We start from the raw sequence: 13662 nt of genomic DNA on the forward strand, positions 1-13662 counted from the left end.
GTCCTGGTGCAGGAATAAAAAACAGACCAACCACAACTTTAAATCAGTTTATTGACACTGTAACACAACACACTTGCCTCCCTGACACCCCCATCCCCCTCATCCAGACTAGATCTCTCCCCCCTCCTCTCCCCTTAGAACAAGCTGTACCTTGAGAACAGAAAAGGGCAGGCCACCTCTACTACCCCAGTCCCACCCCCAGGCCCTGTGGAGCAGGGTCTCAGGCACTATTCAGAACCTATTGGGGGGTGGGGAGGTACAGTTAGCACTACATCAGCCAGGCAGAGGCATCCAGTCCTTAGGAACAGATTCCCCCCTCAATCCCCAGGCCCTGAGTAGCTATTCCTCTTCCTCTCTGCTCTTTGTGACCCTAGGAAGGAGAGATGCTGGGGCCTAGGCCATGCAGCCAGTAGCAACAACTCCTGGCCATGATCTGAGAACTGGAGTTTGGCTAGTCTTTTATAGGGCCCAGGCACCCCAAAGAAAGCCCTGGTGGTGGGAGTGAACTTGAGTGCCCCTATTCAAAATGCACTGATAACATTTAACAGATTGAGCCAGTTTAACCAGATGCCAGAAAAACAAACACTAAGCTGTGAAGAGGCGGTCAGACCTGCTTTCTCCAGGCCGGACACAGATGCTCACAGAGAAGCCCAGGCGGAGTGTCACAAAACAACTCGAGGACACTTTTGCGCATGGGGCTGCACAGCCTCTACTCAGGAGCCCCTGGGGTGACAGGGAGGAAGCAAGGAGAGAAAATACACAAGTCTTAGAAACCAAAAAGAAAGCCCAATAGCTGGGGAGCCTGAGCCCGACAGTGCTACCCACCAACCCTCCAGGTCTTGGCCCAGACCCAGACAGTCCCTCCCCCTCTAGGCAATGTCCTCCCCCTAGGCTAGATAGAGCACATCACACAGCGCAGTTTAGAAAGCTTCTAATGCCAGTTCATAAACATCTTCATTTACTATTGGTGATTACATGTGAATAATATGTTTATACTGTTCTTTATGGAAAACAATTTCAACGAGTCAACTCCAAGAACACAATAGGCAACCCTCACCCTGAGCCCCTCAGCGTCCTTCCCTAGACAGTGAGGAGCCCCCTCCTCTGTCCCAGGGCTGCCTAACTTCCCCTCTTTCCCCACTGTGGCTCTTGGGCAAAGCATCCTCTGACCATTAGTGCTCATTGGGCAAGTTCTGGTCCAGGGGGTAAACCATGAACATCACATCTGGCCGAGAGGGTACACAGGGATGGCCTGGACGTACAATCTCAAAGCCCAAGAAGCTGAAGGTCTTCAGGAGTGGAGCTGCAAAAGATAAGAGTGTAAAAAGGATTTTAATAAGAAACACAAAGGTAGGGTCAAATGAAGGAAAAACTCGAAACAAAAATGGAATGAATAAGACTAGTCCTTGACTAAAAGACCCTTTGGGCACTACCCTCCATGACTGCCCAAGTTTATGTAGCAAACTCAAGGGCCCCACCTCACTGTATAGGAACCCCCTTCCCCCTCCCTAGACCCCATTTTCTGGGAAGTAGGACTCAGGCTGCTTTAACTCCTCACCTCTGTCTTCCCGGCCCTTCCTGAAGCAGACGAAGACGTAGTTCACTTTCATCTTCTCTTCCGCAAACTCCAGCAGTGCTAACAATCTGCAAGAAGGAAAGAAGTCAGGCCCACTACCACCTCTCTAGACTTCCACCCACTACTCACAAAAAAGGCTTTTTGAGGCTTACAGCCACAGTATAGAGAAACTTCAGGGAGAAAGTTCCTATTTCAAGACCCCAAGAGCTCTGAATTCAGAAAAAATAAGCTACAATCTTTAAGAAAAATGTTTTGGAGCCCTAGCCGGTTTGGCTCAGTAGTTAGAGCGTCAGCTCTTGAACTGAAGAGTTTTTTTGTTTTGTTTTGTTTTTAATATATTTTATTGATTTTTTACAGAGAGGAAGGGAGAGGAAGAGGAATACAGAGTTAGAAACATCGATGAGAGAGAAACATCGATTCAGCTGCCTCTTGCACACCCCCTACTGGGGATGTGCCCGCAACCCAGGTACATGCCCTTGACCGGAATCGAACCTGGGACCCTTCAGTCCGCAGGCCAACGCTCTATCCGCTGAGCCAAACCGGTTAGGGCGAACTGAAGAGTCTTAACAAAGGAAAATGTTACTGGATTATCTCTTCCTGGAATAGGGGTTCTTCCTCTGACCAACTTAACTAATACAATTCACAAGATAGTGTGGGGCCTGGGAAGAGAACCCAGTTTTTCAGGGGCCTTCCAAAGTTGCCAGGTTTGATAATGACTACCTGCCACTGAGAGGGACTCTTGAGCCCTAACACTGCCAAAAAGGAGTTCCTCAAGAGAACTCTGTCCTCAGGACTGTTTCTCACACACCTGACTTGCTTGGAGGGCCTCGCCCATACAATGAAGCCCATCAGCTCTCTGAGGTTCCTGGCCTTTTGAACTGCACCACTGTATGGTGGCTCAAGGAGGATTTAATGTCTGCTGGGAAGTGTGAACCATGGAGTGATTAATGACAGGGATTTGGTTAATGTGATAATGATCTGCTTTAATTATAACCTAGAGCAGGCCTGTTTTACTGGCTAAAAATAACCTGTTTCAAAATGGTATCTGCTTGGGAGGCCTAGAGCTAGGGAAGAAGGCAGACTCCCTACTGCTCTGTTCTCCCCAATAAGCATATCCCTTTCTCTGGAATGGGACCTCTTTCCCCAGTTGCTCCTTCCCTTCCCCCAGCCCTTGCTCCTTACCCTTCTTTGCTCCCATCAGCTAATACTCCATCTGGGATTTCTATAAACAGGCTCTGGCTGGACAGGACTGCATCCCAGGAAGAAACCTTCACCTCGGTGACCTCATACTGGAAGTGGACGATGTGAGGTTTTCCATCGTTCACAGGGAGGTCCTGGGTCACAGTGAGCTTCTCGTCCTGGGAAGAGATTAGTCCAGGGACCATGTTACGACTGTTTCTAGCCACATCGTAGGCTCCCCTTACCCGGGTGGTGCTGAGAGGCCCCTATGGTCAATCTCAGGGTAGCATGGGATTGAGGGCACCATGAAAATATAGAGCTAAACAGAGCCATGCTAGCTAAATAGAGCCATCACTCATTAGGCATTAAGGCTAGGTAATGTTGGCTAAAAGCCAACATGATAGGAAGGGAAATATTTATCAAGTGCCCACTAGATGCCAAATACTGTGCAAAGTGCTTTCCCATTTGTCAAAGACCACAAGCAGCACTTGAAGTAGGCATATAATAATCCCCATTTTAAAATATGAGATAATAGGGGTCCAGAACAATTAAGCAACTGACCCAAGGCTCCACAGTAAGTAATGGCACAGTTAACCAGGTCTCCCTAACTCAAAACCCATGCTCCACCCTCCCCACCACAACATCATACTTTTTTCCTTCCCTCTGAAAGAGAGACATTAGAAACAAAATATGTGTGAGGCGTGACTGGGACACAGATTAACCAAAGCCTGCTTCCAGGTAGACCACAGGGTCCATGTTGTGTCTCCTGGCCACAATCTCAGGAGACCAACACTCAGCTGCCCTGCTACCCCCTGCTACCCCTACCCTTCAATGTCAGTCTTAGGGTGAAGCTAAACCAGCTTCTAGGCCTCAATCACAGGAGAGCAAAAGCCAGCAAAGGGCTGGCTGCCCCAGCCCAGATCATTCCCAGGCAGATTCTCAGGGTTCTCTGAAGCCCCTGGACTGTGCCATATGCTACCAGGGTGATAAGTTATTGAGATGCAAGGCGCCCTCTCCTTACCATAAACCTCCCCCGTGTGCCCCCCCCCCCGCTTTCCCCCTGCTTCCCAAGCAGGCTGGTAAGGTACCAGTCAGAATGGCAAATAAGATAACGGGAAAACTGCTCCTCCTGGCCCTTGGTATTTCTCAAGAGAAACAGGAAGGAGTAGCACCTGCAAGAGCTCTCGCACCCTTCCTACTCCAGACCCTGAACTGGCACTAAAGTGCTGACCGCCAAGAAGATGGCAGGGTGTTTGCTTGGTGCAGATATTCTTCTACTACTCCCCAGAAGCAACATAGCAGCCACAGTTCAGAGTCCTTCCCAATCCCCCTACTGGTCTGGCCTGAATTGGATTAAAGGAAGTGATTGCTGTCCTTAAGTAACAGCGCAATGGAGTCAGAAGGCTCTGCTCTAAGCCTTCTGCCCCAGGGTCCTCCTTACCTTATATATTAGAGCTGAGAGAGAAGGATCCCTGCCGCCCCCTCGCCCACCGGGGATCTTCGACAGTGGGTGAGGGGCATCAGGAGCACCACAGAGGCCCTGGAACAATGTGCCTGCAGCACTGGAGCTGGGGACAGTTACTCAAAGGCAAAATACTACTGCAAGAGATGGAGAATGTGAGAGTGAACACCAAGACATAAAGATTTAACCAACATCCCACCCCAATCCCTGCCCTGGCTCTCCCTAAGCAACTGCTCTAAGGCTACACCACTGGGCCAGTCCTTAAGGCTTCGGCTTTCAAAACTACGTCTGCTCTTAAAGGGCAGGAACCCACCGTCCTGCAGAGGCACAGGGAGTCCAGCTGGATATGTGACCAGAAGAGCACCTGTCAAACATCAAACACATCTCGGTGGTGCTGCAGACCTTGGGAGGAACCAGATCCTGGCCTGCCTGCTAGGCTGAACCCTATACCCTCCAACAGCCCCTTTCCTTACCCAGCAGGGTCTCTGCAACCCACGTGGCCAAATCACAAAGCCTACTCAATTACTTTAGGCTGGCGAGCATATGGGCCTCAGGAGTCACGTGGGCTGGGTACCACGCACTGAGGAACTCCCAAGGCCCCTTTTCCAATGATGGCCTCCTCCCTGATCTAAACAGAGTAACTGGACAGAAATAACTTACCCAAATCCACCTAGGGTTGAGAACTGAATTACATCCAGGGATTTGGCTCCCAGAGAGGAGGTGCACCATAGTACAGGGTATTATGGTATCTTGAATATTACGGCATTTTGGTATGCCATCAAATGCTGGGCTTCCTTGCCTTTCGTTGCTAGAATCTGACCTGGCATGGGAGTTTAGGTAACGTTTATATGGTCAGAATGGATACTCAAGTGTGTATATATTGGGGGGTGAGAGATTGCTGGGAAGAGATGCACATGCTGGAAGCCAATAATCATCTCGAGGTACATGCCCTTACAGGCCACCATGATTTTTAGGTGGACCCAACAGGGCTCCAAACTTGCTCCACTGCCTTCTTTGAATCCAATTTAATGGCTCCTTAGGCTGACATGTAGCTCAGTCCACAGGCCAAGGGCAAGTGAAACAATTCAAGAGGTGAGTTGTCTGTGCATGTACACCATGATTCAGCCAGCTCACCCAACTGTGCACATCTCTTCCCAACTGGGTGTTTAATGATGTCACGCTGGCAGCTTGAATCAACTATAGGGAAGTATTTATACCCCGGAAATCAACAAATGCTATAAATCAAGGCTTTCTTCCCCCCTGAAAACCAGTGGTAAAACAACATGAGACACCATTCTTCATTCTGTTCTTTGCTTTATATGGCATTGCATGCCAGCCTGGGGGTTTTCACTTCGGCTCAGAGTGACAAAGCTGAACTCACATCTAATCTGGCAATGGTACAATAACCAAAGGACCAGCCCCCTGAGACCCTCAGAGAACTGTGTAAGCATTCCAGCTGAGACAGGAAGTCCAAACCCATCACTACTCTAGCTTGGCTCCTCTGTTCTCAAGGATTTCAACAGGGGGCCTGAAATTATACTTGGAAGTTTCATTGGGAGATGACATTCCCAGGGCAGTGTCAGTGGGCCCAGAAAAACATCAATACCTGCGGGTGATAACCACATGTACCACCTCCTGCTTCCTCTGGAAAGTCTCAGGGCATTCTCATCTCCCGCCACTCTTGGCCTCACTGAGAGATACTAAGAAAAGGGGCATGACTGAGGACTATGCTACTGTTTTCAAGGATGGGATTTATTTTCTACTAGGGACAATAAGTTGTTAATAATCCCCCCTTCCAGTGTGTTAAGGGAGAGGATTTCCCCCAAGCAAAGGCACACGCACAGCCCACATGATACTGTTTCCTTATCATTCCCTAGTGACCACTTCAGGCCTCTGAAAAAAGCTGGCTTGTATTGGTCAGTGGAGCTACTAAGTACTGGACAAACCTCCAATGGGGTAGACAGATGAGATGTGGCCTCATACACCAGAACGGTGTGGTTCACAAAACAACCAGATCCCCAAGGAAGGCCCTTGCAATTCTAGAATTCTGGTGCTAGGTCACTTAACTTCAATACTCCTAGTTCCAGAGAAATGATTCCTCAATGGTTTTAGATGGGAGACCTACATTCAACTCCTGACTTGCATTCCAACCACCATCTTGATTCGGAGCTAATTTTTACTTGCAAATGGCAGAGACAATGGAGCTAACCCACTGAAAAGTCCAGAATAAGGTGGGTTTTTCTTTTTATAGATTCAGAATCCCCTCCATCTTCCTAGAATGAATCCCTAGGGCTTCCCTGTGTCTAGCACTAATGTATAAGCTAATGATATGTCTGGTATCCTGATTTCAATCCTCTTCAAATAAATGCAAGAAGTCTATTCCATGGTAACAAATCATTTACTTCCCCAATCACACACAAGGGTCCTGGGAACTCTTTCCTCCTCCCCCACAAAATCTATAGAGAAAGCAAGCGTAAGTGTGTATGTAAGTAGGAGTGGAAGGGTGTTTCAGGCCCCCACGTGGGTATCCAGTTCCAGAAGAGAAACAGCTGGGGTTTGGGCTGAGCTTAGTAGATAGATCACAATAATTATCTTCATCGTATATCATAATAGATCTGTTTTTAGTTACTTGCTATGAATGGCAAATAGGTTTTTTACCTGATCGTCATTTCTGATGTGAGAAGGGAAGGGAGAGGGGTACGAATGTGGTGGTTAAAGAAATAAAAGAGCATAAAATTGCCAGCAATGGCCTTCTCTTCTTGTACTGACTTTAGTGTTCAAAGGGTATTGAGGCAAAATATGCCACCAACTTCAATAGAAAAAGTGGATCTGGAGGAACTTAAGCACAAGAGAAAGTGGCTTCTAAACACAAGTCTTCCTGTCACAAGATCCAAAGCAGGTTAGATTTCATATTCAGTTTAGTCATGTTTCTACTGGTTCCAATGCCCAGCTTTTTCCACTCCTTCCTCACATCCTGCTCACTCCACTGGGGGGCAGGACTGGTTTAACCTCTATCACCAAAAGGATAATTTAACAAACTCAGTCTAGAGGCTGAAAAGATCATGGCTGATTAAGGAGAATCAAATGTATTAGACTGAACCCAAACATCCAGCGTAGCTGGTCCTGCTTTTGGAGGAGAAAAAACTATACCCCTCTCTGGAAATGAGGGTGTCAGGTATCCAAGTCAATTCAGAAGAGACGGGAGATTCGAGCTGATCTGTTAGTCCCTTTATTGTCTCAGTTATTGGACAGGACCTTGGAAACACTCCTCGGGATACACGTGAATGCTACCAACATATCACATCCTGCTGCCTCTAATTTAAAGCATTCTGTGACTGTTTTCTGAAATGTGCTTAGCAGGTTATAATTTCATATACTGGCTACAGACAGGCAGTGTATGGAGATGTGTTCCTGGGAAATGCTGTGGTAAATCAAATTTTTATCATTCAAATCCTATTTTTAAATCTCTAGGGTGCTTACTATTTAAAGAAAGTAATCTTTAATCTCTTGATAAAATAAAGAATCTCCTATCAAAATCACTGTCATGTGTTTTGGTTTTGTTGGTGTGTTTTTTTAAATTGATTTTTAGAGAGGGAGGAAGGGAGAAAGAGAGAGAGAATCATTGATGTGAGAGAGATACATCGATTGGTTGCCTCCTGCACGTGCCCCGACCAGGCATTGAACCCACAACCTAGGTATATGCCTTGACCAGAAGTCTACCCACGACCTTCCGGTGCACAGGACAACGCTCCAACCAAATGAGCCATACCAGCCAGGGTGACTATGTCAGTTTTAAGCAAGGTATAGCCTGCTACATAAAGATTTAATGTAAAAGTAATTCTGTGGCTAACTTCTATTCAGCTAAATCTAACAAAGACTTGAACTGATATTCTCCTTCATATATTTTGACCATGTTTTACTTGAATCAGTGGCTTGAGCTTGTTCAAGTCTGCACCCTTTCTCTCTGGTTTCTATTACATGTCAGAGGAGGGTCAGATGACCTTGCTGTTACTACCTTGTGGTATCAAGTGAAAAGACATCAAAACCACATTCCCAAACATTCTGCATTCATTCCTCCTTTCTCCTCTTCTGACCCATTCCTGTCTCTGGCTCCTTAGAACACTGCCGGGCCCTGACTCCCTCATACAAACTGCTCTGACTCTGAGACTTGGAAGGTCTCTGATGACTAGTTCCTACACAAAGAGGGACCAAACCAGGGCTGCCAACACACTTAGCTAAAACGAAGTATGAAGAATGGTGGGAGGTGATGGCCACCTCCAGTCTAGTGTGTGTGTAGAGGCTGATTTCCAGCTGCCAATCCCCCTTCCATATGAGAAAGGGGCCCTGGTTAGATGCCAGGCATAAGTCATTTCAGTAGGGCTGTGCTGTGTGCCAAAGGGAGTCTACTTGCTAAGCATGATTTTAAAGAAAATGACATCACCACTCTGAATCATAGACTGAAATCAAAACTGGGTTTTGGTTGATTCTCCACAAGAAACACAGTGGCAGCTAGAATATCTGTGCCTCTGAGGTTTGCTTATTACACAGATGATACTGTTACATCTTCTGCCAAAGGTGGGCACAATTACGTTTGCTACCAGAGACTGGTGGGTAGCTAGGTAATCATGCTTTAAAATAAGACCTTAAATTTACATTTTAAGTACCTCAATCTACTTTGTATCGTCAAATCATCACCCAGTTCCAGCCTCTTCCAAGGATAGAATCACTTCATTGTTTATATAGTATCAAAGGCCTAGGAAATTTTCTTAAGGCTTATCTTAAAGCATTTTATTCTGCTGCTGCTAATGTTCACTTCAAGTAACAAAATTCTTGCTCAACTACTTTGCCATTTCTGGGCTATATAGCTATCCATTAGGCTTCATAGCCTTCCAAATCATGGCACCAACTGGAATCAACATGCATACATACTGTTTCAGAAAGGGACGGATTACTCCCCTCCCCCCAGAAATGCACATATGTAACATCATCCTTCTATCCCAATCCTCAGTCCCCTTTTTTATATTTCTCAGCAGCTCTGAGGCTAAATTTGGATTTCTTGGCAGAGTGAGGAATTACTATTATTAGTTCGCAATGCTTTCTGAAGCATACCTCTAATTTGGGGGGATTCCTGACTATACTACAAGTCTCTTTTTCTCCCCCTCTCTGGGGTGAACTTGAAGGCACATAACAGAAAACCTGCTCTCCCTACCACCCCACATCCAACAAGGCATAGTACCAATAAATAAGGAATAACGAAGCCAAACTCTGCGGGGAGAGAAAGAAATTCCATTACCAGGGAACGATGCAGTAAGATGCTCAAGGTAGCTCTGATGTGCTCTTGTGCCCTGTCCACCCCCAAGAAAAACCACCTGTAGAAAGAACCAAATGCTTTTCCTCAGAGCCCATCAGACACAGACTGATTATATGGATATCCAGCCAGGGCAAGCCCTTCACATACTGTACTGTCACAGTTATGAAGCAAGACCTAGACAGAGCCTGTCTTCCCCGCCCCCACAAATCCAGGAGGAGAAAGGCCTGGCAGCTTGATTTCCTTGGATTTAAACCTCGTGTTCAAACACTATAATAAAAGTGCTTGTACTTGGTCTTCTTCCTTCCCCCACCATCAGGACTTTTGATATTCTGGAGGTACTAATCAGAACAAAACTGGAAAGGAAGAGCCTTGTTCTCAAAACATACTGCGGGCTCCTCTGCAACTGTTTCTTCCAGGAAACCAAGCCTACACCTCTTGAGTATTTCACTGGAGCCAGGGAAGCTGGAAAGCCCATCCCCCTCACCGCCCCCCCCCACACACACACACACACCCCCAATGGGAACTAAACTCTAGCCAACTCCCCCCTCTGCGGATACAAAACACCAAGAACACTGAAGGGGAAGAACATCCGGCTCTTATCAGAATCCCCAGTTAGGCTCTCCCAGGATTCCTTTTAAAGCAGAGTTAGAGGCAGGCCAGAGGCTGGGAGACAAGCTATGGAAACAGGACTGCCATAACTCAAAGAAACCAGACACCCTGCACACACCGCCCCACCCCCAGGCCAAAGTGGAGGAGCCACATCCAAGGCCTTGCTCCTGCCCAGGCCCTGGCAGGCCAACTGGCTCCTCCCTCCACCTGCCTGTCATACAGCCAAGCCCCTCAAATTACCAACACACTAAGCAAGGGCCCTGGAGAAAAGCAAGCCTGTTTTGCCACTTAGGAAGCTGGAAGGAATCTCTAAGTTAAGCAAACCCAACCCCCTCTTTTTACATGTAAGCACACTAGCTAAGCAAGAGCTAAAACTTAGGTCTCTCAACCTCACAGTCAGTCCTGAGGGCTCCAAAGAATGCCTGCTGAGACCACACCACCTTCCAAAGCCCACAGCCCAGACAAGAACATAAAGGCTAGCAAAGAATGTTTTCCTATCGGTTCCTCTGCCTCCCTCCACCTCTGAGCTTCATTCTGCCCTCTCTCATACCTGCTGTCTATCCTCAGAACACACAGCCTTCTCTACCACAAATAATACCTTTTGCATCCAACACAATCCGAATATACATCCACTTCTACCTCCTCAGCTCCAGAAGGGGCTGGGTTAGAAAAGATGGAATAAAGATGGGACTGCAAAGGGAGATGGACATGGAGAGTCTTGGAAAAGGAAAATGTAACAGCAGAATGGGGCTGTAGGTGGAGGGCTTGGGAGGTGGGATAATGGGTCAAATTGGACCATAAAAAAACAAAACAAAACAGGAAATAAGGAGTGAAATTTCTTTCTGCATGTAGGGAACAGAAGTGTGAGGGCTAGGTAAGAGTTTGAGAATGAAAATGGCTATTGGCTAAGAACTGAGTAACAAGAGGTAGGTGAATTTAAAAGGCTGTGGCAGGTATCTTGGGTATTTTCCAGATAGTATCTGGGAAAGACTAAGGAAAACCCTGAAATCAAGGCCCTTTCCAGTTAAAGGGCTGACACCACAAAAGGAATACATGGGAAGGGTCTTCTGGGGAGGGGTGGGGAGGCAGCATTTCTCAGTCCTGGCTGCACATGAGAATTATCCAGGGAGCTTTAAAAATATGTACAAACAGGCCCCACCCTATGCCATTTACACCAGGTCTCTGAAGTGGGGCCCAGGTGATTGATTTTTCAAATGTGCAGCCCTAGTTAAGAAAGACTGAGATACAAGAAAAGCTGAAGACCCAGCTGGACCATTTAAGGATGGTTCTGCTAAAGGAATGGGAAATGGCAAGTTAGAGGACATTTTAATGAGAAAGAAACCCCAAGTTTGAGAAGAACCTTGAGTGGTAATTAAAGCCCTACATGCGAAAAGCAATAAGGAAGGCTATGTTTGTAAGAGGAACTATAAAGTCTAGTTTTAAACAAACCAAGGCACAATTTAAGGAGGATTTGCAGGGAACGGATCTGCTTGCAAAACAATGAGGCCCAAGTGAGGGGCAGAGGCCATAAGGCCAAATCTGGGGACACAGAGGCTGGTATGGGGGACTAATGAGCTTCAGACTCCATTTGGAGCTGGCAGCACAAATCTAGAGGGAAAAGAAGGAAGACAAGTAGACCCAAATTGTAAATGGAAGCCATTCTGATGTATAAGAAGCAACTGGTGTTAATTATTGTGGGGCCCTAGCCGATCTGGCTTAGTGGACAGAGCGTCAGCCTGGGGACTGGAGGGTCCCGGGGTCCATGGTCACATGTCTGGGTTGTGGGCTTGATCCCCAGTAGGGGGTGTGTAGGAGCTGCCGAACAATCTCTCATCATTGATGTTCCTGTCTCTCCCTCTCCCGTCCTCTCTGAAATCAATAAAAATACATATATTTTTTTTTTAATTGTGGGGAATCAGGAAATTATGGGACAGTTTCAAAGAAGAGTTTGAGGCAGAAACACAAAGTATGTTTGAGGAAGAGATGGCAGATAAGAGCTGCCTTTGGAGAGAAGGAGTAGAAGTCCAGAAGAAAATTGAATGATGAATTCTGCCTCTTCGAGCAGGAGGCAGCACGAACGATACAAGTTTAGAAAAGCCACTGTGCTCTTTCCAAAAGATGTACAGCCTTTCTCTCCAATGAACAGCGGAAGGCAGGATCCGGTTTTGAGGGAGGAAACCTGCCGAGGCCCAGCGTCCAGAGTATGGAGGCGCTGGAGGTGGGGAAAGAGGGTGAGCCTCCCATCAAAGCCTGGGTGGGTGGGGGTCTGTGACCGACCGATTCAAAGACCGGGTTCAGTTAAGTGGGGAGGAGTACAAGTCAAGACGAGTTCCAGCTGAGAGTGCTTAAAGGGCAGGCGGGTGGAGAAGGGTGTCTGGGGGAACCCCGTGAGAGGAGCAGGGTGGAAGGTAGGGGTCAAGTCCGAAGTGCTGGATAAATAAATGGAACGAGGTTGGGAGACAGGAAAAATGGGGCCTAACTGGGAAAGGGGTGTTGCGGGAGGAAGGAAGGGAAAAGCAGCAGCTGGAGTGAGGGACCAAGGGGAGGGCTGGCATCGCTGTAAAGGCTATTGGGGGGGAGGGGGGGGGTCCAGCTGAGACCTGGCGGAGGCGGCCTGACCTGCGGGTGGGCGGGGAGTCGGGGATAAGACCGAGGTCTTGGTGGAGGGCGCGGTTGAATTAGGGGACTCAGAGTGGATGGGGTTAAGTGACTTAAGGGGGGGGGTGGGGGACGTGGAGAAGATGGGAGCAATCTGGAGAATCCGGATGAGGGGAAAATCCTCTCTGGGGAACGGGGAACCGTCCGGCGGAGCTGAAGGAAAACGGGGGCTTGATTGGAAGATTGAGTCCCCGCGGGGTTGGGGCTTTTCGGGGTAGGAGGCCCGGATGGGGGGGATGGGCCAGGCTGGCGGGAGGGGGGCTGAGGCGGAAGGAGGCCCCGCGGCGAGAGGGGGGCTCGGTCCGGGGTGGCGGGCGGGGGAGGGTCCCAGTGCGGGGCGGACGGGGCCCCGCGGGGGGCGGGGACGGAGGAGGCCGCCGGGGCAGCCGAGGGGAGGATGGGGGCGGGGAGCCTGGGCCGGGCCGTTACCTGTCCTGGGTGTTTATCATCCTCGGCGGCTCTGCTCAGGGTGGGAGGAGGCGGCGCGGGGAGTGGGCAGGTGGCTGAGTGGGTAGGTGTGGGGTCGCGCGCGCGGGGCCGATCTCTGCGGGTTAAGTCCCTGTCAGGCCGCGGGCTCACAGCCCTCCTCCAGCCTCGGCGAGCGCCTGCCTCCAACTGACCCTCCCCGGCCGCCGCCGCCGCCCCGCCCCCGAGCGCCTCATCTGCATAGCCCCACCCAGCGCCGCGCGGTGTCCTGGGAAACTGGGGCCCACAACAAAGGGCCAAGCACCGCCCCGCCTCGCTTCCGCGCAGGCGCACCAGGGGGCCGGCGGCGGGAGGTGGGGGTCCGAGTGAGAAGCGTTGCGGGATGGCTGTGGCTGCTTTGCCGGAAAGATACGTTGTATTTCAAGTAGAGTTTTCTAAGCT

At 48.8% G+C, this 13662-nt stretch overlaps 1 protein-coding gene across 1 annotated transcript; it reads right to left on the reverse strand.

Annotated features, from left to right (window-relative positions):
• Positions 1 to 937: 937 nt before the first annotated feature.
• Positions 938 to 13391, reverse strand: OAZ2 (ornithine decarboxylase antizyme 2). Its single transcript, XM_036304503.1, is given in 6 exon segments — positions 938 to 1303; positions 1559 to 1644; positions 2759 to 2934; positions 4197 to 4277; positions 4279 to 4354; positions 13225 to 13391. Coding segments are annotated over 6 exon segments (570 nt in total). The 5' UTR covers positions 13245 to 13391; the 3' UTR covers positions 938 to 1172.
• Positions 13392 to 13662: the final 271 nt, after the last annotated feature.

This window comes from Myotis myotis, unplaced genomic scaffold (genome assembly GCF_014108235.1).
Source record: "Myotis myotis isolate mMyoMyo1 unplaced genomic scaffold, mMyoMyo1.p scaffold_m19_p_1, whole genome shotgun sequence".
NCBI classification, from domain to species: domain Eukaryota; kingdom Metazoa; phylum Chordata; class Mammalia; order Chiroptera; family Vespertilionidae; genus Myotis; species Myotis myotis.